The following is a 21,255-nucleotide window of genomic DNA, read 5'->3' as shown; positions in this document are numbered from 1 at the left end:
TTCCCCTTCCCTTCTCCTTCCGTCCCTGCCCTTCCCTTCCCGTCCCTTCCCTTCCCTTCCTTCCCTTCCCTTCCCTTCCTTCCCTTCCCTTCCCTTCCCTTCCCTTCCCTTCCCTTCCCTTCCTTCCCGTCCCTTCCCTTCCCTTCCCTTCCCTTCCCTTCCCTTCCCTTCCCTTCCCTTCCCCTTCCCTTCCTTCCCTTCCCTTCCCTTCTCCTTCCCTTCCCTTCCCCTTCCCTTCCCTTCCCTTCCCTTCCCTTCCCTTCCCTTCCCTTCCTCCCTTCCTTCCCTTCCCTTCCCTTCCCTTCCCTTCCCTTCCCTTCCCTTCCCTTCCCTTCCCTTCCTCTTCCCTTCCCTTCCCTTCCCTTCCCTTCCCTTCCCTTCCCTTCCCTTCCCTTCCTCTTCCCTTCCCTTCCCTTCCCTTCCCTTCCCTTCCCTTCCCTTCCCTTCCCTTCCCTTCCCCTTCCCTTCCCTTCCCTTCCCTTCCCTTCCCTTCCCTTCCCTTCCTTCCCTTCCCTTCCCTTCCCTTCCCTTCCCTTCCCTTCCCTTCCCTTCCCTTCCCCTTCCTTCCCTTCCCTTCCCTTCCCTTCCCTTCCCTTCCCTTCCCTTCCCTTCCCTTCCCTTCCCTTCCCTTCCCTTCCCTTCCCTTCCCTTCCCTTCCCTTCCCTTCCCCTTCCCTTCCCTTCCCTTCCCTTCCCTTCCCTTCCCTTCCCTTCCCTTCCCTTCCCTTCCCTTCCCTTCCCTTCCCTTCCCCTTCCCTTCCCTCCCTTCCCTTCCCTTCCCTTCCCTTCCCTTCCCTTCCCTTCCCTTCCCTTCCCTTCCCCTTCCCTTCCCTTCCCTTCCTCTTCCCTTCCCTTCCCTTCCCTTCCCTTCCCTTCCCTTCCCTTCCCTTCCTTCCCTTCCCTTTCCCTTCCCTTCCCTTCCTTCCCTTCCCTTCCCTTCCCTTCCCTTCCCTTCCCTTCCCTTCCCTTCCCTTCCCCTTCCCTTCCCTTCCCTTCCCTTCCCTTCCCCTTCCCCTTCCCTTCCCTTCCCTTCCCTTCCCTTCCCTTCCCTTCCCTTCCCTTCCCTTCCCTTCCCTTCCCTTCCCTTCCCTTCCCTTCCCTTCCCTTCCCTTCCCTTCCCTTCCCTTCCCTTCCCTTCCCTTCCCTTCCCTTCCCTTCCCTTCCCTTCCCTCTCCCTTCCCTTCCCTTCCCTTCCCTTCCCTTCCCTTCCCTTCCCTTCCCTTCCCTTCCCTTCCCCTTCCCTTCCCTTCCCTTCCCTCTTCCCTTCCCTTCCCCTTCCTCCTTCCCTTCCCTTCCCGTTCCCTTCCCCGTGCAGGTGTTTTAATGAGGCCCGCCTGCGCCTTGATCCCTCCGGTCGACGGCTCAGTGATGGTTTTGCAGCCGGAGGAGCCCAAGATCAGCCTGAGCGGCGTCCACCATTTTGCTCGAGCAGCTTCTGAATTTGAAAGCTCAGAGGGGGTTTTCCTTTTCCCTGAGCTTCGGATCATCAGCACCATCACCAGAGAAGTGGAGCCCAACGGCGAAGGGGACGAGGACCCCACAGGTACGGCCCGTCAGCCCGGGACGGCTCATGGCCTTGTCTCAAATCTAAGCGGCCAAGACCACTGTTGCGGCCCACGCCTGGGGCCCTTGTCCTTGGGGGGTTGGGAGACTTGAATGTTTTGACGCTTCTGGAATCTGACGCGAAGGCAGAGCTCATTGTGATCTTTGGAAACCCACTTGGATTTTTCTGGCTTGACATCTGCTGGTGGGTCCCCCCTCTCAAGGGACAGGGTCCCCCATTCTGACCTTCCAGTGGCAAGTCTTCCTAACTGGGCTGCTTCTGCAGTCCAAGAGTCCCTGGTGTCCGAGGAGATCGTGCACGACCTGGACACGTGTGAGGTGACGGTGGAGGGCGAGGAGCTGAACCCCGAGCAGGAGAGCCTGGAGGTGGACATGGCCCGCCTGCAGCATAAGGGCATAGAAGTGAGCCGCTCCGACCTGGGTGTGGTCTTCACAGGTGAGAGGCCCCTGCCCTCCTCTCAGGGCCCCAGAGTTCCTGGAGGGCGTTTTCTGGGGTCAGGCAAGGGCGTGAGCACTCCCTGCCTCGTGTCCGTCCTAACGGGGGTCGAGGCCAGGCTCGTGTCACATCCTCAGGAGGGAGACGCCCCGCAATTGGAAAGCCAGTGACCGCTGGCTCAGCAGCCCGGTGCCTGGCTCCAGCCGGCCTTTGCCTGCGGCCCTGGCTCTGCCGGTGCTCCCAGCTCAGCCACCACCCTATCTCACTCCCCCCGCAGGCGTGGGACACCATGGCCAGCTACGAGGAGGCGCTGCACCTCCTGCGCTATCGGAACTGGAACTCCAGGTCCTTGCTCGACCGGAAGTTCAAGCTCGTCTGCTCCGAGCTCAACGGCCGCTACATTAGCAATGAGTTTCAGGTGGAGGTGAGTGCAGGCTCCCCTGGAGAAGGGCCCCATGCATGGCCCTGGTGTTCGCAAATGCCGATGTTTAGAGCGACTATGGCGGCAACTCCTGGGTCTGTCCCAGGGGTGTAGCCTTTTCCAGCCTGGAGGCTGCTGCTGGTCAGACACGCCGGGGGGCGCAGGACAGGTCATGGGGTGCCTCAGCCCGAGCGCCTGGGGCCTCTGGAGGGAGCTGGTCGAGCTGAGAGCAGGCGCAGGGAGTGGGGCCGGGGCCGTTTGAGGTGTGACCTGCGTTAGGAAGAGCAGCACCGGAGTGAGGCTGTTTGCAGTTGTAGAGGCCCTGCTGTGAGGCGATCCTCAGCTCAGGTGAGGCTGCTGACTCGGGCCGGCCAGGGCCTGCTGTGGTGACTCGGCCACGGTGGCCAGAGGGCCTCTCCCTGCTGAGTCTCTGTCCCTCAGCTTCTGTGGGACACATTCTGCTGGAATCCCGCATCCACGTGACCTCCTGGCAGCAGGAGGCTAAGCTCACGGGCAGACCAGTCGATGGGAGCTTTGAGCCAGAGGGTCACGCTTTTTAAAAGGAAGTGAGTGGTTGCGACCTGCACTCTCCTGCACGCGGCTGTGGTTTCAGGGACGAGGGCGAGCCCGGGCCAGCGCTTCTCAGACGCCCTGTGGCTCTTCCCCAGTCGGATTCTTCTAGAAAGTGCTGCCAGGATGAGTTACTTGAAGTGAAACATTCCTGGGGGTGACAGCGTCACCTTGCCACAGAGTGTCTAAGTGTTTGCTGTGGTTTCTCCTGTCCTTTTTCCCCGCCTGATCACCAGCACGTCTGGGGAGCTTTGGGGGCCGCCGGTGTCCCCCCCCAAAGGGGGACATGTCCGTCTGAGCGCATGTCCGTCTAGCATACTCAGCTGCCTCTGTCTGCCGCAGGTGAACGTGATCCACACAGCCAACCCCATGGAGCACGCCAGCCACATGGCCGCCCAGCCGCAGTTCGTCCACCCTGAGCATCGCTCCTTCGTCGATCTCTCGGGTCACAACCTGGCCAACCCCCATCCGTTCGCAGGTAGGCCTGTGGGCCCCTCCCCCTCCTGCCAAGAGCCCAGCTCCTGCTCAGAGCAGCCTGGCCGCCAGGTGCTGTGGTCCAGGTCACACGAGGAGCCTGAAGCACCGACAGAGGGCAGGCTCGGGCGTGGCTGCGGGCAGTGCTGAGCTTTTCCTGTTTCCTGCTGTCCCACGGGGTCCAGGGAAGCGTCCAGCGTCTGTGCGGGGGAGGGGGTGGGCACGGTGCCCCGGTGGGGTTTGTGGCCAGGACCGTCCGTCCATCCCGTTGCAGTGGTCCCCAGCACGGCCACCGTGGTGATCGTGGTGTGCGTCAGCTTCCTCGTGTTCATGATCATCCTGGGAGTGTTCCGGATCCGGGCTGCGCACCAGCGCACCATGCGGGACCAGGACACCGGCAAGGAGAGCGAGATGGACTGGGACGACTCCGCCCTGACCATCACCGTGAACCCCATGGAGGTGGGCGCAGCGGGCGGCCAGGGTCAGAGTCGGGCTCACCTCAGAGAGGCCTGTTTGAGGCCGTGCCACCGGCAGGAGTGGAGACCAAAGCTTTGTTTTCCGTTTCGTCTTTGACGAGACAATTTCCAGCACAGCCCAGCCTGTCTGGCTGCGGAGTGTGACATGGAGCCTTCCTCTGTGGGGCCGGGACGGGAACAAACGTTGGGTAGTTGGGCTGTGAGCTGGGGCGGGGTTGGGGACCAGACTCACGTGGCCGTCTCTTTGTCAGACGTACGAGGACCAACACAGTGAGGAGGAGGAGGAGGAAGAGGAAGAGGAGAGTGAGGATGGCGAGGAGGAGGACGACGTCACCAGCGCCGAGTCGGAGAGCAGCGAGGAGGAGGAGGAAGGGGGGGAGCCCGGGGACCAACAGCCGGCAAACAGGCAGCAGCAGCTGGAGTGGGACGACTCGACCCTCAGCTACTGAGCGCGCCCTCCTCCTGCTCCTTGAAATCTGCTGTCGGCTGCACCCTGCCCAGGCCCCCCGTGTACAAAGCCGTCTGGCCAGTAGGTCTGCAGACCCTCCCCTCGCGACCGTCACCCCTGCTTGGTGTGCAGGACCCCAGGCTCCCTTCCTGCCCTCTGCCTGGACCTCTGTTGTGTGAGGAGCTGACACCCATTCCCTCCTGTCATCTCGCTCTGCGTGGCCCCCCCGCGCCTCCAGAAACGCTAATCTGGACTCGGTGACAAAGGGTTAAAACTGCTCACTCCCACTGAGTAATCCTTTTGTTCTTTTTTTTAAATTTTTTCCAAACTAGTGCATGTACAGAATGGCCGAATGGGGGTTCATATGTAGATGAACTTTTTAATATTTTGTAAATAAATTGGGATTCCTCGTGTCCTTCGTGCTAGTATAACCCAGGGTTGGAACGCAAGGTGAGGTGTGAAACCCTGAGCGCAGGAGACCCCTCGGGATCCTGCTCCCCAGACAAGAGTGGGTCTGCGCCCTCGGGCGCTGGGCACCAGACTGTCCTGCTGCAGGTCTCGCTCCTATGTGGGCCAGGGTGGAGGGGACCCTCTTTGGGGGCTGGAAAGGCCAGGTCCTGTCTTTGGGAGCCCACCCGTTTCCCATGCAGCAGCGGGTGGGCGCTGGGTCCCGGTCTGTTTGCACACGGCTCCTTGTGCAGGAACCCGGACTCCTGTGTGCAGCCTGGGGCTCATGCTTAGCTGTTGGTTGTGTACAAGAGGCGTGTGGGTGATGCGGGAGGTGCACACCGTCTGCTCTTGGTCTGGAGACGGCAGCAGGCCCGAGTGACCCATACTCAGTCTGGGGACACACTCACTGACAGATGCCCAGAGGCCCAGAGTCAGAGAGTGACCTCCGCCCCCCCCACCCCCCCAGCAGCCTGAGCTCTGCTCTCCCAGAGCCCACCCGCTCCCAGGAGGGCGGGGCCTGCCGCTGTGCTTGGCGGTGAAAGGAAAGGGGGCGAAAGGCATGAGTAAACCCACAGCACTTTGTTCTAAATTTACGTGTAAAACTTCAGATTTCTAAAACGGGGGTGGGGTGGGGTGGAGGGTGTAATTTTGAATACTGTTCTGTGACCCTGCTAGTTTCGAGGACACTGTGCTGTCGTGTCTGTGGCCATCCCTCCATGTGCTGTCACTGTAGCTGCTGTTTAGGCCGTGGACAGACGCTAGCGGAGATGAGCCGTCCTGGCTGTCTTAGCCGCGCGGTCCCACCTCCGCGTGTACGTTGAAAAGAGGTCGGAAGTGTCTGCACTACAATAAAGCTCTGGTTCTAACTCCAGCAGGCGATCTGTGGTCTTTCCTGAACCCCGGTTCCTCTCCGCGCCAACATGGCACGAAAAGGCCTTTATTTCTTCAGCTGCTTGTACCTCCTCCGAGGGCTCACATGCTGCTCCTCAGCCTGCACCGTCATGCTGAATGCTTCCCCACACAGAAACACAAAAGCGTTTAAAAAAATAGGTACTATTCTCCTCACAGGCACACAGGCCGTGCACCCGGTCAGAAGCTGCTGTGCACACGGTGAGCTGCCCACACCAGGGAGCACGCTGCTCCTTCACCTAAATACAGACACTCGGCTTCTCCTCGGTCCAGAGCGGCCGGGGGGTCTGAGGAGGCAGCACCTGCTGGGAGCAGTGTGGTTGGTGGTGTCCGTGGGCACGGACTGCTCCTGGGCTGGGGAGAGGCAGCGACCTCGGGCTCTGCTGAGCCTTGCAAGGCCTCGGTGGGATCCGCAGTGCAGCCTGCTGCTAGCTCACTAGGGTGGCTGCCGGCTCCTGGAGGCCCAGGTTCCGCCCCGCCCCAGCCAGCGGCAGAAGGCTGGGGCCCAGGCCTGCCTCAGGCTACGAAGACCTCACAGAAAGGCCCACCACACCCCTAACTCACCACAGGGACCTGACTGCTCAGCAGGTCCTCGAAGGTGAGATTCCGGAAGAGACCCATCCTTCCCTGAAACCTGCTTTAGGAAGCTTGCAGGGAACGGCACGAAGTCCTCTGACCTGCTTTCCCTTGAGCCACCACCAGGATGAGCTAATCGAGCTTGTTTAATGCGCCTGGACCAGCATATATTATACTTTATGGGGCTGAGGTTCCCTCCCTCAGAGGGTCAGTGAGTAGTTTGGCTATTGTTTTCTTACCCGCAAACAAAACCACTTTACAGCAGAGATGAGAGGATTCCCGTACCCAAGAGTCACTTTAAAAGTGGAAAGCAAGCATCCCTGAATGTAGGGGTACCAGGCTTCCTCGGGGAGCTGCCAGGATCAGGCGACGGAGAGCACAAGGTGGAGGGGCGAGCGGGCGGCTGGGCGCCCTGGCCAGCAGCAGGCACCAGGTAACTCGGGCTCCAGGACCTATGCCACCCAGCAGCCGTGGGAGAAGGCAGCTCCCGGGGGGTGAGTCTGCTGGGTCCAGGCCCACCAGCTGGAAGACGGGGTGCGGTCCCCCACAAGGTGCCACCTCCAGGTGCTGCCTCACAGTGTCTTCTCATCAGAGCCCAGGGCTCCGGCCGGCCGCAGGACGGTGCCCTCCCCTGCACAAGGGTGCACGTCCGCTATGGCTGTTTAGTTCCTGAAACATTTCAAGTCATTAATAAATAACCAGTGTAAACAAAGGCAGTGAGTTCGTTCCCACCAGGCAGTTCAGGCTCCCAGGCCCGGGCGGCCAACGGTGCCGGCTCCCAGGACACATGGTTCGCTCCTGCCCGGGCCGGGGGCCGGCGGGGTCAGCGAGCGGACGGGCTGCTATTGCCGGTTGTCTTTGGACACGTTGTGGGCCAGCCAGTTCACTTTGGTCTTCCAGCTCTCCCGCAGCGCCTCGTTGAACTTCACGCGGAAGTGCTTCAGCGCCTCCTCCTCCGTCTTCCCCAGCGCCAGCGAGTCCTGAGGCAGAACCGGAGCACTGAGCCTGGGCCTGCTCAGTGAGGCCCGCCCCTCCTGCCTCCCCTCTCTGGGTATTTCCAGCTCCCTCCAAGGAGATGTGTGTGAAGAGAGTGAGGGGGTGGCCCCCAGCATCTCCCTTGGGAAGAGCTCTTTATGCTGATCCCAAACTAGACAGGCCCCTAGACCAGCGGTTCTCAACCTGTGGGTCGCGACCCCTTTGGGGGTCGAGCAACCCTTTCACAGGGGTCGCCTAAGACCATCGGAAAACACATATATAATTACATATTGTTTTTGTGATTAATCACTATGCTTTCATTATGTTCCATTTGTAACAATGAAAATACATCCTGCATATCAGATATTTACATTACGATTCATAACAGTAGCAAAATTACAGTTATGAAGTAGCAACGAAAATAATTTTATGGTTGGGGGTCACCACAACATGAGGAACTGTATTAAAGGGTCGCGGCATTAGGAAGGTTGAGAACCACTGCCCTAGACCCAGCCTCAAAACAAGATGCCCACTGGCAACAGGGCCCGGCTCCCTCCGCCGCGTCCACCAGGCCCGCTGCTGAGAAACAATCAGGAGAGCCCCGTGGGGCCCACCGCTCTCGGGGGTGGTCCCCTGGGTCACACTGCGGGGAGACAGGCCTGGGGCGTGGGGCACTGCTGTCGCCTGGCCGGTGGCCTGCCCTGGCCTTTACCTTGAGATACTGGATGTCTTTGGAGCAGCTGAGCTCTGGCAGGCCGGCCGCCCGCATCAGGGCGAAGAGGTGGAGGAAGAGCAGCCCATGGCGCCTCAGGATGGTGTAGGCTCGCTCGCAGTAGCCACGGAACCTGCACAGGAGGCGGGAGGCGGCCCTGGGTCCTCCTGGGGACTCCCACCCAGACCCGTTGCCTGGAAACAGCCCCAGATGCAGTCCCCACCCCCAGTCCCCACCCCAGCCTGGCTCCTCCTACAGGACCCTCCAGGGGTGGGCGGAGAGCCCCCTCTCGGCACCCTGTCTGGGGCCCAGGGGCATTGGGGGGGCGGGTGTCTGAGGCATCCTCACCTTTCAAACTTCTCACTGTTGTTAGTCTTCCCCTGCTGAATCACATGGACAAAGTCATAGGTGAGGATGAATGGGACTCGCTCACGGTTGATTCCAAACTTGGTCTTGAAATTCCCCAGAAAGTGGCCAAAATCAATGTGGAACAGCTGAGGGGCGGAAGGGAAGGGCACAGACTGAGAAGGAGCCAGAAAGGCCGGGGCAGGGGCCAGAAGACGGGTGCTGCCCACAAGTCAGCCCCCCGCTGCCCCTACCTGCCCGTTCTCGCGGATCATGATGTTGTCGCTGTGCCGGTCGCCGATGCCCAGCACGTACGTGGCCACACAGTAGCCAGCGCAGGAGAGGGTGAACTCCTCGATGGCCCTGTCCAGGGCCTCCCTGGGTAGGAAGAGGGGAGATTGGAAACCACGGCCTAGCCCTGCAGCTCCTGAGTCTTTCCTGCTGCAGTGAGGAGTGAGGCAGGAGGTGGCACCGGGGCCCAGACATGCCACCCTCCAGGCCCAGCGAGCGCCCCGATGGCAGCAGCTGCAGGAGTGGTCCCGGCAGAGCCATTCAGCTGAGCCAGGTCAAGTGGCAGCTTTCTGAGCCCACAATCAGTGACGGCTGTTTGGCATCCCTGAGTTGAGGGTGGTTGTTACACAGCAATGGGGGCACGGAGACCCCCCTACCCCAACACAGACCCGGGTGGTCCCTGGCTGAGCCCAGACGCCACAGAGACGTCACAGGCCTGTCCCTTCACCTTTGACTCCTGAACCTCGCCTCTCGGGGAGAGGACACTGGTCCCTCCGGCCTGAGACCTACCCAGGGTTCTTGGACTTGAGCCAGTTGAGCAGGGCGTCCTTGTTGAAAGCGGCCGTGGCTGCCATGTTGCTCTTGTTGAGCTGGATGTTGGCGATGGTGTCCGAGTGAAGCACCACCTCGATGAGGCCCGTGCGGTCCCCGGTGGAGAGGCAGCCGTAGGGCGTCATCCTAGCCGGGCGGGAGGAGGGTGGGCAATGGTCAAGGGCTGTCCCGGGGCGGCCTGACCACCGAGGAGCTCACCACACCCACAACAGCCACAGGAGATGCTCCTCGAGTGGTTGGAAAGGAGGCGAAGCAGCAGCAGCCGGGAGGAGCCGCGACTCCTGGGCCCGGGGAGGGCTGCCGGATGGGTCGGCACAGCAACAAGATGCAGGCGGTCAGCACCCGGCTGAGCTCCTTTGCTCAGAGGGAAAGGCATGCGGCCGGGAAGCAGGTGGGCAAGAAGCCAGGGACGTGCAGGGCACGCACGTACGCGGCCGCCCAGTAGCCAGCGCCGGCGAGACGCACGCTGAGCGCCAGGCCGGCCTTCTCCACCCTCCGCCTGTGGCCCTATCGCCCCTTTGGCCCGAGTTGAAACCGGTCCCGATCTCAGAACAGCCATTTCTCCGGAGGCGGTTATGTCAGCGTTGACAGGGAACCCCTCCGAAGGGACAGGGCCCAGCCTGGCGCAGGCACAGACGGATGAGGGGGCTCCTCACCTCAGGTCCAGCCCCTCCTGCTTCCACAGGATGTCCATGAGCTGGATCATCTGCAGCGTCAGCATGTCCTGGCGGAGGTCTGTGCCGCCGGCCCCGGAAGAAAAAGCATGCGTTTCCGGAGGGTTCCGCACTCCCAGCCATGCCTAGGCCCCAGCGTTTCCGGACTTCTCCTTGGCTCACCCTCCAGGGACCCCGGGGCAGTGCAGGTGGGGAGGCCCGGCCGCTCACCGTCCCCGTTCTTAAAGATGATGCCCACGCTGCCGTCGCCGCCCGCCTCCTCGTTGCTGTACATGACCCACAGCGGCTTCATCTTGGAGTCCATGAAGGTGCACTGCTCCACACTGCGGGAGAGGGTGGTCAGCGGGGCCCCTCGAGGCCCCTGGGGGCGGGGGGGCAGGGGGAGGCCTGCGCTGGGGCTCACCAGACTTCCGCCAGCAGGATCCTGGGGTCCAGCGGGGACTGCAGGTGGGACAGGGCCTCCAGGTAGGTCTCCTGGCGCATGCACAGGTGCATCAGCTCCTTGGTCTGTGGCTTGGGACTCTTCTGGGAGCTCACTTTGACAAAGTCGTTCAGGGCCTTCAGCTTGCTCAGCGCCTCCCCCTGGCCGGAGAGGGCGGGCAGCGTGAGCAGGCCGGAGGGGCAGGCCGGAGGGGCAGGCCGGAGGAGGGCGGGCAGCGTGAGCAGGCCGGAGGGGCAGGCCGGAGGGGCAGGCCGGAGGAGGGCGGGCAGCGTGAGCAGGCCGGAGGGGGGCGGGCAGCGTGAGCAGGCCTGAGGGGGGCGGGCAGCATGAGCAGGCCGGAGGAGCCTCCCAGGTGATTCCAAAGGGGCCTGGCCGACCTGCCCAAGAGTGGAGCCCGGCCTGGGTTGCGGGCAGGGCCCCAGCCTCACCTGCTTCATCAGCACCTTCATGTGGTGGGTGCTGCCCCTGCAGTAGGCCTCCATGATGAGGCCGAAGCGTAGGGCCACCGAGGGCACGTGCATCTCGGAGCTGCAGGGGGGAGAAGGGGCTGAGCCTCCCCGGGCAGGGCCACCCAGCCCTCCCAGCCCCTCAGGACACCCAGGCTGCGGCCATGTGAGGCCAGCAGGCAGGAGGCCCCTCCTCCCCGGGCCTTGCAGCTACCGGAGGTGCCAGAAGAGGAAGTGGCCGATCTTGCGATTGGCCAGCGCCCGGTCCAGCAGGAATTTCGTCAGCTCGCAGTCCAGGTAGGACTCGTACTTGAGCACCTGCACCAGCTGCAGCAAGTACTGGAACAGCTCGTCGTCCCTGCAGGGAAGCGAGGCGGCTGGGCCTGGAGCTCCGTGGCTCGGGCGGGACTGGGGTCTGCAGGCCCCAGGGAGGGTCAGTCCCCACCCTCCCGGGCGGGGCGGGGGTGGGGGGCCGCGGGCCGGAGCCCGTGGGACTCACGTCAGCTTTCGCAGGGACTTGATGGCGAAGGAGCCCACGTGGCGGTCAGGGAAGCTGGAGTCCAGCAGCTCCAGGGCGCTCAGGACGGGCAGCTCCGGCCAGGAGCAGAGCAGGTAGAGCATCTGGGGGGGCTGGCGGTCAGGGGGGCTGTGCCGCTCCAGGCCGCCTCCCCCCCTCCAGCCCTTCCCTGCGCCCACCTGGGCCACGTCCTCGTGCTTGTTCCACTTGGTGACCAGCAGCAGCCGGGCCAGTGCCTCGGGGAAGCGCTCCTGCACCTCGTGGCGCATCTTCCACACCAGGTCCTTCTCGTGCTCGTACAGCTCCCCGGACCCGGACCCGCGCCGCTCCAGGATTTCCCGGAGCTGCAGCTGCTGCGGGGCGAGGGGGAGGCTGCAGCTGGCTACGCCCGCTCAGTCCCCGGCCCTGCACCCCACCACCCATGGCCCCGCTCACCTCCTCCTCCGTGGCGCGCCCGTGCTCCCCGTGCCGCCCCAGCTCCAGGATCTGCAACAGACGGCCCTGCTCTCAGCGGTGCCCCCGGGCCCGGCCAGCCCGCAGGGCCCAGGCAGGTGACAGCACTGCTGACCTGTGGGCCGTGACTCTCCAGGCGGGACTGTCCTGTGCGCTGGAGGGAGGTCAGCAGCATCCCTGGCCTCCACCCACCAGAAGCCAGGAGCCTCTCCCCCACTGGCTGGGACACCGAGAACGTCACTACAGGAGGAGCTACACGGGAGCCCTAGCCGGTCTGGCTCAATGATGAGAACATTGGCTGTGGACCGAACGGTCCTGGATTCGATTCCGGTCAAGAGCACATGCCCGGGTTGCGGGCTCGATCCCCAGTGCCGGGGGTGCAGGAGGCAGCTGATCAATGATTCTCTCTCATCATTGATGTTTCTATCTCTTCCTCTCTGAAATCAATAAAAATATATTAAAAAATAAAAAAAAAAATTTTAAAGACTGTCTTTGGCTCTTCCTAGAGGCAGAGTGGCCCCTTGAGAACCACTGTTGAGGGCGCAGGGACCATGCCCTGGGGGTCCCAGAGGCGGTCAGGGAGGTCACCTAACTTAGCCCACAGCCTCTGCAGGGCAGGTCCGGACCCCAGCTGGTGAGGCCCCCACTGACCTTGTCCAGGGAGGGGTAGTACACAGGGTGGGGCGCCACCTCGGGGAGACAGATGACCAGGGCGGCAGCACTCTCGGTGTTGGGGTTGCTGCACACGGTTCCTGTGGGGTTCAGCAGCTCCCCTTTCTCGTCTGGACACGGGGACAGGAGTTACACGGGGAACACCCCCCCTCGGGGCAACCCCCACACACGCCTCCCCCTGCCTGGCCGGGGCCAACCTGGGACCGAGGGCCACATGTAGAGGCAGCGCTCGCCGGTCTTGAGCTGGTCCTTGTAGTCGAACAGGGTGAGGTTAGCCCAGGCGATGGGGCAGTCCTGCAGGGAGGGGGCGGCTCAGGCCCAGGCGGCCTCCCTCGCCGGCCAGGTCCCCGCACTCAGACTCCCTGTGTCAGTGGCTCCCTTCTGCTCCCCACTCCCAGCTGCCAGAGGAACCCCTAAACACGCCACGTCAGCCCCAGAAAGCTGGCCCGGCTCAGCGGCGGGGAGTCAGCACGGCTCAGCGGCCGGTCACCTCCTGGGGCCGTGACTCACGAGCCCAACCACCGCCCCGGCCTGGCCGCTGCTGACTCGGCCCCCGCTCCCTGTGTCCTTCCTCCTGGGCAGGGGCCTCCAGGTTCCCGCAGGACCAGAGGCCCCGCCAATGTTCCGAGTCACCTGCTAGCAAGCCCGGGACCCAGACCCCTCACGCCAGGGGCAGTGGCCCGGGTGGGAGGCTGGGGAGGCGGGTCCCCAGGCTGAGTGACTCCAGGGTGCAGGACGGACGGGGCCCCCGAGGGAAGGTGCGGGCTCTCTGCTGCCGGCCCGGCCTCCCAACCGCCCCACCCACCGCCTTCTTGGACTTCTTCTTGGTGGAGCGAGCCTTCTTGGCCTTCTCGATGACGGCGTACAGCGCGAAGCAGAGCCGGGCCATGCGGGGCAGGTCGCACACGTTGATGTCGAACTCCAGGCGCTGCTTCCACACGGGCTCCGAGCACACGCTCACCTCCGAGCTGGACACCGTCTTGCACAGCGTCTCATTGCCGTGGAAGAGCCCGGCCTGCACCACCAGCTGGGAGGTGGGGAGAGGTGACAGGTGGCAGAGGCCCGGCCCCTCTCCCCATCCAGGTTCTCCCACCCACCTCAGGCCAGAACCTCCTCCCAAGATGTCCTCATGGGTCTGAGGGTGGGGGGAGGGTGAAGGGAAGGGTGCCGTGGGCTGTGCACGGGGGACTGGTCTCGGCTCCCAGTGACTGGTCTCGGCTTCCTGCTCTGGCCTCAGTTTCCCCAGCTGGACTCGGGAACTCCAGGGACCTTGAGCTCTAACACCTGAGGGCTCCCTCCTCGGCTAAGTCCCAGGAGCCCCTGTGGCTGGGGAAGGAGCCCCGAGGCTGGGGAAGGAGCCCTGTGGCTGGGGAAGGAGCCCTGTGGCTGGGGAAGGAGCCCCGAGGCTGGGGAAGGAGCCCCTGTGGCTGGGGAAGGAGCCCTGAGGCTGGGGAAGGAGCCCCGAGGCTGGGGAAGGTTTGGATGCCTCGTGAACGCTTCCCTCCTCCGCTCTGCTGTGGCAGAAAGCTGCCTGCATCCAACCTCCACGATTTCGCCAGGGGGACCCAGGCCTGCCTGCTTATGAAATCACCCCAAAAAGTGCTCCCCGAGGAGACCCACCCTCTGGGGACCCGGGCTCCACATTCTGCAAATGGGACAATAAAGCCTGCACAGCAGGCTGTCCGAGGACGAGGAGGACGAGGAGCTGGTGTGGCGGCCTGGCCCCAGGGTCCAGGCGGGCGCTGTACACCCCACTCCCTCCCACCCCGCCCTGGGAGCCCCAAAAGGCCCAGCCCAGCTGGAGCGGCTCCCCTTCCAACGCCTGCCGCCTCCCCGGCTGCGGTTTCCACATCCCGGGGCTGGGCCTGGCCCCACAGCCTCCACCAAAGCCAAGTACCCAGAACTCGCGGGGCCCAGTTTCTCCGAATCGGCCTCTGGCCACGGCTGCTCCCCTCCCCCCTTCCTGTTTTGAAGCAGCTCACAACCACCCTGGGCCGGGATGCTGGGTAATGTGGTCAGGTGGCTTTCATGTGACCCCCCCTCTTCCTCCGCCGCTCCTCCAGGCCACAGCCACCTTGTTTGTGCAAAAAACACCCGCTCCGCCCCCGCCCCCCCCCCCCCCCCCCCCCCCCGCAGCCCAGGAGCCCCCTACCTTCATCCGCTCATCGGCGTTCACTTTGCTGCCCTGGATCAGCTCCACCCAGAAGGGCTGCTCCAGGGCCCACAGGGACACGGAGGAGGGCTGGGGGAGGGGAGGCAGGGCCTCAGAGGAGGGTCCCGAGGCTCGGGGGCCATGGCGGGGGCCCAGGCACCTATCCCACCTCCATCCTTAACCAGAAAACCTGCCGTGTAGGCAGCCCAGGGGCCCAGCACCCTGAGCTCTGCAGGCACGGAGCTCTGCCTCCCGGGCAGGAAGCAGGGGCAGCTCGAGGAGGGCAGGCCGGAGCCAGGCCTGGAGGCTGCCCCGGGAACCACCCGGCACAGGGTCTTGTTGGCTGCCCAAGCTCAAAGCCCCAACTCAACACCGGCCAGCAAGGGGCATGAGACGAGGGCCCCTGGCTCCTCTGCCAGCCAGGGGTGCTGCCCGATAGGCCTAGGGCTGGACACCCTGTGGGGGGAAGGGGGGAGGGGGGAGGGGGGAAGGAGGGAAGGGGAAAGCAAGTGGCGGGCCCAGCTCACCTTCTTCATGGGAATGGGGGGCGGCTTGGTGCGCGATTTTTGGACCTGGGGGGCCGGGTTGCTCTGCTCGTCCCGCATGGCGAGGATGGAGGAGGAGTGGACCATGGTCAGGTGGGGGGTCAGCCCGCTGTGCAGGCAGCTGCAGATGTACTGAGACGGGACGGGGCAGAGTGAGCGGCCGGCGAGCAGTTCTAGCCACTCCCTGGACAACTGGCTACCTGGGACCTTCTCACGCCAACCACTGCCCATCCCAGCCCTTCCAGCCTCTCCCGCAGCCTCTTCCTGCGCCCGCCCACCTCCCGAAGACAGAGCCTTCCTGTGTTCACAGGGAGGGTCAGCCCAGCAAGGGGACACTTTCGCTGTGACCCCCAAAGGCCTGGCTCATCCAGCTCAAAGAGGGCCCAAGAACCAGCTCCCCCACCCCCGAGGCCTCTGCCCCGGCCTCTGCCCAGACGCGGGACCAGGAGCCCAGGCGCGGGACCAGGAGCCCAGGCCTCGGCTCACCTGGAACTGGCAGAGCGGGACCAGGAGCCCAGGCCGCGGCTCACCTGGAACTGGCAGAGCGGGTAGCTGCCGTACAGGTACTCCTGCTTCCCGTTCACCTGCAGCGTGTAGTCCTCGGGCTGCTCCACCAGGGGCTGCCGGAACACCGTGGCCTTCTTCCGCAGGGCGCAGGCCATCAGCGCCAGGGGCACGTCCTTGGTGGACACCTGGAAGGTGAAGCTCTCCTAGGGGGAGGGGGAGGGGTCAGCCCTCCGCCCTGCGAAGGGACCACAGGGCCCTGGGGCACAGGAGTGGGGTTGCCGATCTGCCCTCCCCGCCCCTCAAATGTGAGCTCCACGGAGCAGGGTCTGATGGAGGCACACGGCCAACTACCAGGAAACACGTGTTGAACGAATGGACAGACCAAGGACGAAGGCCATGTGGCCGTTCTGTCTTGTCAAACTGCCTGGGGGGATGTTCAGCCGAGCCCCGGGCATGCGTGGATACCCCACAAATACCCAGTATCTGACGCTACAGAGAGGAGAGGGGATTTGGGGGCCTGGGGAGGGGCTGGGGAGTCTCACAGGGACAGCGTCCCCCACGGACACAGCGGCCCGGATGCGGCACCAGCGGGGCCACCCCTCACCTCACTGCCCTCGAACTTGACGTTGACCAGGAGGGCCCGGTTGGGGACCCGCAGGGTGCCGGCGCCCCAGGTCCGCGCCGAGGGCTCCAGCTGCAGGGGGAAGCTGTACTGCAGCCAGGCCTCCCAGCCCAGCTGCTGCCGCCGGGCGGCCGCCTCCTCACAGAACTGGCGCATCTTGACTCGAAAGTCATTCACCTCCGGGTCCCGCAAAGAATCAAACTCGTGCAGGCCTGAGGCAGGAGGGAGCCCGGGGTCAGCAGGGTCAGGGGTCGGGGGCCGGGCCCTGGGGGCAGGCAGCCGGCAGCACGGGGCCCCCTGGCCCGGGTACCTTTGCCAATGAGGAGGCTGATCTGCGAGTTGATGAGCTTCTTGACCCGGTCGCCCTCGCGGGCCACCAGGCGCAGGACGGGCAGGAAGGGCTGGATGTCGCACAGCCGCCGCTGCTCGTCCTCCAGCTCCTGCTGCTCCGCAGTCTGGTTGACGCAGGTGAACACGTAGGCCTCGGGGTCGCTGAGCATGTGGAAGAGCGGCTCATACTGGGCTCGGTGCCACAGCGCCTGGGAGGGACGGTCACCGGTCAGGGGTCAGCCCTCCGACCGAGGCGGGCGGGGCCCCAGGGTGGAGGCTGATCTCAGCCTGGGTGTCCCTTGCAAGAAGGCAAGGGCGCCCAGCCAGCGTCGACCTGTGAACCAGGAGGTCACGGTTCGATTTCCGGTCAGGGCATGTGTGCGGGTTGCAGGCTCGATCCCCAGCAGGGAGCATGCAGGAGGCAGCCAATCAATGATTCTTTCTCATCATTGATGTTTCTCTCTCTCTCTCCCTCCTTTCCTCTCTGAAATGAATAAAAATATATTTTAAAATGAAAATTAAATAAAAAGACAATGGCAAGATCCCAAGACCGCCACCCTCTCCAGACCCCGGAGCACTGACCACGGGGTCACCAGGAGTCCCCGCCCCCAGTTCCTCCGGGTGCTCTTACATCCCCCGGACATGACCTCCAGGCACCCCCAGTTAATCGTTCTGGGGCTCATCACCCCACTTGTAAATGCTGGCAAACAATTCAGGAAAGCATAAGGCACTGGGGTGGGGGGGAGCATGAACCCCTTTGTGGGCTGTGTGCCCTCCGGGCCAGGGGTCCCCAGGGATTGCTGGGGAGCCTTCTCACAGTCAGGGTTTAGTACAAAGGTGTTCACCTCTGACTCCCGGGAGGACGAAAAAGGAGAGACCAGCCTTAGTTTCCCCCCATGAGGGATGAGTAATTGTGGCCATGAACCCAAAGGGATCACACAGGGGCGGGACCCAGAATCCAGGGGTTCCTGGGCAACAGAGCACTCCAAGAGGCATCATTAAGAGGGGAAAACGGAAACTGTAGGTCAGATGTAATTCAAACCCCGTTCATAAAAATGACAATAAACATAGCGCCTTGGCAGGTGTGCTCTGGGTAGAGCATCGGTCCACGCACCGAAGGGTCACAGGTTCGATTCCCGGGCAAGGGCACTACCTGGGTTGCAGGTTCGATCCCCATCCCTGGCCCCGGTCAGGCGGGTGCAGGAGGCAACAATTAATGTTTCTCTCTCTCTCTCTCTCCCCCCTTCCTCCTTTCCACTTTCTCTTCTATGCTCTCTAAAAATCAATGGGAAAAATATCCTCGGGTGAGAAGTAACAAAAACTAAATAATAAACATATGATAACCCTTTGGCTGTGCCCTGGTTTCTTTTTTATATACAGTACAGTATTGTTTGTTGTGATAAATTCGGATTAAAAACTTTTATATCCTTTCAGAGTTAAAATGTAACATCTTTTTCATTTTGTTAACTTTAGGAAAATATTACTTTAAGGTTAATCTTACTTTTTGCTTTCAGAGCGATACATGCATGTTAATTCAAATTCCAACGCTGTGACCATAAAACACGTGGGTCCCAGCAGTCTCACCTTACACCCCAATTCCACTGCCATTTCTTCATGTGGTTATTTATGCCACAGGCCAGACAGTAAATATTCTAGGCGCTGCTGGCGGCCATACAGTAATTGCTGCAACTACCAACTCTGCCTTGTAAGGCGAAGGCATCCCCGAACTATATGTAAATGATGGGTGTGGCTGTCTTCCAGTAACCTGGTGGTTTGCAAAATCCTGATCTATATAATTCGTATGTTTATTGTTTATTTTTTGTTACTCCTCACCCGAGGACTACACGCTGCAGGTGAACAGGAAGCAACGGTGTGATATTACTTTTGAAATAGAAAAAAAGAAATTTTATATTTAAAGAAATCTCCCAGGAAGGGAAGATTAAAAACAAAAAACATAAAAAAACACCTCAAGCCCTGGCGGGTTTGGCTCAGCGGATAGAGTGTCGGCCTGCGGACTCAGGGGTCCCAGGTTCGATTCCGGTCAAGGGCATGTACCTTGGTTGCGGGCACATACCCAGTAGGGAGTGTGCAGGAGGCAGCTGATCGATGTTTCTCTCTCATCGATGTTTCTAACTCTCTATCCCTCTCCCTTCCTCTCTGTAAAAAGTCAATAAAATATATATTTTTTTAAAAAATACCTCAAGGATAGTCCATTGCACCATTGCTTCTCTCTTTTTTTTTCTGCTCCCAAGTATAGCATTTCGAATCCTGAGCTAAGGTCTTGCCCTGTAGCATGACACATTACATTTCCCACTTTGTAAGTGGGACAAGCCAGTCACTACCAAATACCATCCAGATGTCTAATGTTCTGACTCAGTCATTTACCCTGAGAATCACTCAACAAAAACCCCCAAAAAATGATGTTCAAAGATGTGTTACTAGGACCACAGCCCTAAAGACAAAAGACCAGCAAAACCCTTACGTGGCCGTGGATGGAGCGTGGTTCCAGAAACACCAGCAAGGTCGTGAAGAGAATGAAGGGCCAGGTGGGAACACAGCCTGAGCTCTCACAGGCACCACGCAGGGGGCAGCTGAATTGGGAATGCTAGGCAGACGCTAACTGCAAGTTTCTGAACAATTCCTAGATGTTACTGACACCATTTACAATCCTATCCGAGGCTCTTAAACCTGAGAAATTGAGCGTGTGAGTGTGGGTGTCTGTCTTTCCGAGTTCCAAACGCTAAGGACTAGTTTCAAGGTCAAGCCCTAGCTGGTCTGCCTCAGTGGATAGAGCCTCGGCCCTTGGACTGAAGGGTCCTGGGTTCGATTCCCGTCAAGGACACATACCTCGGTAGCAGGCTGGATACCGGCGCCAGTTGGGACATGTTCAGGAGGCAACTAGTCAATGTGAAACATCCATGTTTCTCCCTCTCTCCCCCCGCCCTTCCACTCTCTCTAAAAATCAATGGAAAAATATCCTCGGGTGAGGATGAACACACAAAACCAATAAATAAGGTCAAGATGGTACCTTCTTGATGGTGCTGAGGTTGGCATTGCGGGACACGGGGAAGTTCAGATAGACCCCCGTGGGCAGCAGGAAGTCCACCGCCACGCTCTGGTTCTCCTCGTTGGCCCAGAATTCCATGGGGCAGTCCACCCCCGGGGGCATCCTGTTCCTCACTTCTCGGACGCCAGCTGCCCTGAAAAGGAAGAGAAGGCAGGGTGAGCCCGCAGGCGCCGGGGGAGGCCTTCGCAAGGGCCCTTCGGAAAACAGGATTCAGGACCTTTGGCCGCGGGAGGCTCAGGACGGAGCCGGGGCCTCGCCCCGCCCGGGGTGGCCCAGGCCACCGGCGCGGCCGAGCTGCCTCTCAGCACAAGCGGACACTCTGGCCACGTCCCTCTCAGCAGTGGCCCAAGTTCAAGACACCAACAGACCAGCTTCAAATCACTTTTTCTCAGGATCACACGCGGGGAGGCATCCCGCGGCCACGAACTGGCAAAGGAGCGAAGTGGCGGGCACCCAAGGCTAGGCTCTGAAACGCTCTAGCCCGAAGCCAAGTGGCTTAAGACTGGCTTTGGGTCGGGGAACAATCTGTTGAAACAACTCAGTCACACCCGCTCCCCGGGAACGAAACGCTACAGGCTCCAGTGAAGGTCGCCGAGTGCCCCCAACGCGTCAGCTTGCCACCACTTGCATCCTGATTGATTATTAATACTGTCCGTGGATGTTTTTTTGTGTGCTTTTTTGTTTTTGTTTTTTTCCGTGGATGTTTTTAGACCTGTATTATACTAATATGTATCCACAAACAATTCCTACTATTCTTGCATGCTTTAAAACTTTGCGGATACATGTAGCTCTAGTTCTTGCTTTTTGACTCTCGTGGTGTTTCACTTTGTAAATAAACCACATGTTACTTACCCCTTCTCTCGTGGATGAACCTCAAGGTTTGTTTCAACTCTAGGTATTACAAAAGCAATGCGACAATGTATATTCTTTTTCTATTCTTTTTTAAGATATATTTTTATTGATTTCAGAGAGGAAGGGAGTGGGAGAGAGAGAGAGAGATAGATATATCAATGGTGAGAGAGAATCATTGATCGGCTGCTTCCTGCACACCCCACACTGGGGATTGAGCCTGCAACCCGGGCATGTGCCCTGACCCGCAATCGAACCATGACCTCCTGGTTCATAGGTCACCGCTCAACAGCCGAGGGGGGGGGGGGGGGGGTGTGTGGCTACAATGTATATTCTTGCTCGCATCTCCTTGTGTGCATGTCAGAGTCCCGATGAGTATTGTCCAAGAGAAATATAAAGCGAGAGACATGTGTAATGTCAAAGTTACCAGCAGCCACATTTAAAAAAGTAATTAAAAGACAGATAAAATTAAATTTAGTAATACATTTTACTTGATCCAGTATATCCAAAATATGGTCATGTTGATGATATCAAGATAGAAAAATTACTAAGCAGATATTTTACTTTTTTCCCCTCTTATTTTGAAATCTGTTGTATAATCTATACTTGCTGTGCACACTACAATTCAGACAATAGATTTTCATCAGAAATCTTCATCTCGCCCGGCAGGTTTGGCTCAGTGGATAGAGTGTCGGCCTGCGGACTGAAGGGTCCCGGGTTCGATTCTGGCCTAGGGCACGTACCTTGGTTGCAGGCTCCTCCCCAGCCAGGGCTCTGGTCGG

The 21,255-nt window shown here is 60.8% G+C and overlaps 2 protein-coding genes and 1 pseudogene across 8 annotated transcripts in view; 2 read left to right on the top strand and 1 right to left on the bottom strand.

The window, feature by feature from the left end:
- LOC139001538 (calsyntenin-1-like) overlaps nt 1-2,168 on the top strand; it is a 3,262-nt pseudogene extending 1,094 nt beyond the window's left edge.
- A 117-nt stretch (nt 2,169-2,285) lies between these two features.
- Nucleotides 2,286-5,708, top strand: LOC139002848 (calsyntenin-1-like). Its single transcript, XM_070404038.1, has 4 exons — nt 2,286-2,422; nt 3,332-3,467; nt 3,738-3,922; nt 4,191-5,708. The coding sequence occupies exons 1-4, from the start codon at nt 2,288-2,290 to the stop codon at nt 4,386-4,388; spliced, it is 654 nt and encodes a 217-aa protein (XP_070260139.1). The 5' UTR covers nt 2,286-2,287; the 3' UTR covers nt 4,389-5,708.
- PIK3CD (phosphatidylinositol-4,5-bisphosphate 3-kinase catalytic subunit delta) overlaps nt 4,753-21,255 on the bottom strand; it is a 54,904-nt gene continuing 38,401 nt past the window's right edge. For 4 of the 7 annotated variants that reach the window (XM_070404032.1, XM_070404031.1, XM_070404034.1 and 1 more), the window contains exons 3-24: nt 19,586-19,757; nt 16,538-16,766; nt 16,210-16,439; nt 15,629-15,808; nt 15,081-15,230; nt 14,554-14,643; nt 13,207-13,428; nt 12,599-12,695; nt 12,381-12,511; nt 11,712-11,762; nt 11,456-11,629; nt 11,259-11,380; nt 10,974-11,117; nt 10,742-10,841; nt 10,275-10,453; nt 10,082-10,194; nt 9,854-9,932; nt 9,156-9,323; nt 8,609-8,732; nt 8,358-8,503; nt 8,010-8,142; nt 4,753-7,302 (exon numbers count right to left, since the gene is read on the bottom strand). In XM_070404032.1, the coding sequence (XP_070260133.1) occupies nt 7,165-7,302; nt 8,010-8,142; nt 8,358-8,503; nt 8,609-8,732; nt 9,156-9,323; nt 9,854-9,932; nt 10,082-10,194; nt 10,275-10,453; nt 10,742-10,841; nt 10,974-11,117; nt 11,259-11,380; nt 11,456-11,629; nt 11,712-11,762; nt 12,381-12,511; nt 12,599-12,695; nt 13,207-13,428; nt 14,554-14,643; nt 15,081-15,230; nt 15,629-15,808; nt 16,210-16,439; nt 16,538-16,766; nt 19,586-19,726 (3,141 nt within the window). In that variant the 5' untranslated portion in view covers nt 19,727-19,757 and the 3' untranslated portion in view covers nt 4,753-7,164. Of the gene's footprint in view, nt 7,303-8,009; nt 8,143-8,357; nt 8,504-8,608; nt 8,733-9,155; nt 9,324-9,853; nt 9,933-10,081; nt 10,195-10,274; nt 10,454-10,741; nt 10,842-10,973; nt 11,118-11,258; nt 11,381-11,455; nt 11,630-11,711; nt 11,763-12,380; nt 12,512-12,598; nt 12,696-13,206; nt 13,429-14,553; nt 14,644-15,080; nt 15,231-15,584; nt 15,598-15,628; nt 15,809-16,209; nt 16,440-16,537; nt 16,767-19,585; nt 19,758-21,255 lie in introns of those variants that run through there. The other 3 variants (XM_070404035.1, XM_070404036.1, XM_070404037.1) reach the window with 3 other exon arrangements.

Source organism: Myotis yumanensis, unplaced genomic scaffold, assembly GCF_028538775.1.
Source record: "Myotis yumanensis isolate MYYU_CA2020_CCGP unplaced genomic scaffold, mMyoYum1.0.hap1 SCAF_2, whole genome shotgun sequence".
NCBI lineage: Eukaryota > Metazoa > Chordata > Mammalia > Chiroptera > Vespertilionidae > Myotis > Myotis yumanensis.
Note: the sequence above shows the minus strand (reverse complement) of the source record. Positions and strands in the feature narration are given on the sequence as shown.

Coding starts and splice junctions, on each gene's coding strand:
- LOC139002848 (XM_070404038.1), top strand. CDS start 2,288: ATGGCCAGCTACGAGGAGGCGCTGCACCTCCTGCGCTATCGGAACTGG. Junction 2,423..3,331: donor GCAATGAGTTTCAGGTGGAG/GTGAGTGCAGGC, acceptor TGTCTGCCGCAG/GTGAACGTGATCCACACAGC. Junction 3,923..4,190: donor TCACCGTGAACCCCATGGAG/GTGGGCGCAGCG, acceptor TCTCTTTGTCAG/ACGTACGAGGACCAACACAG.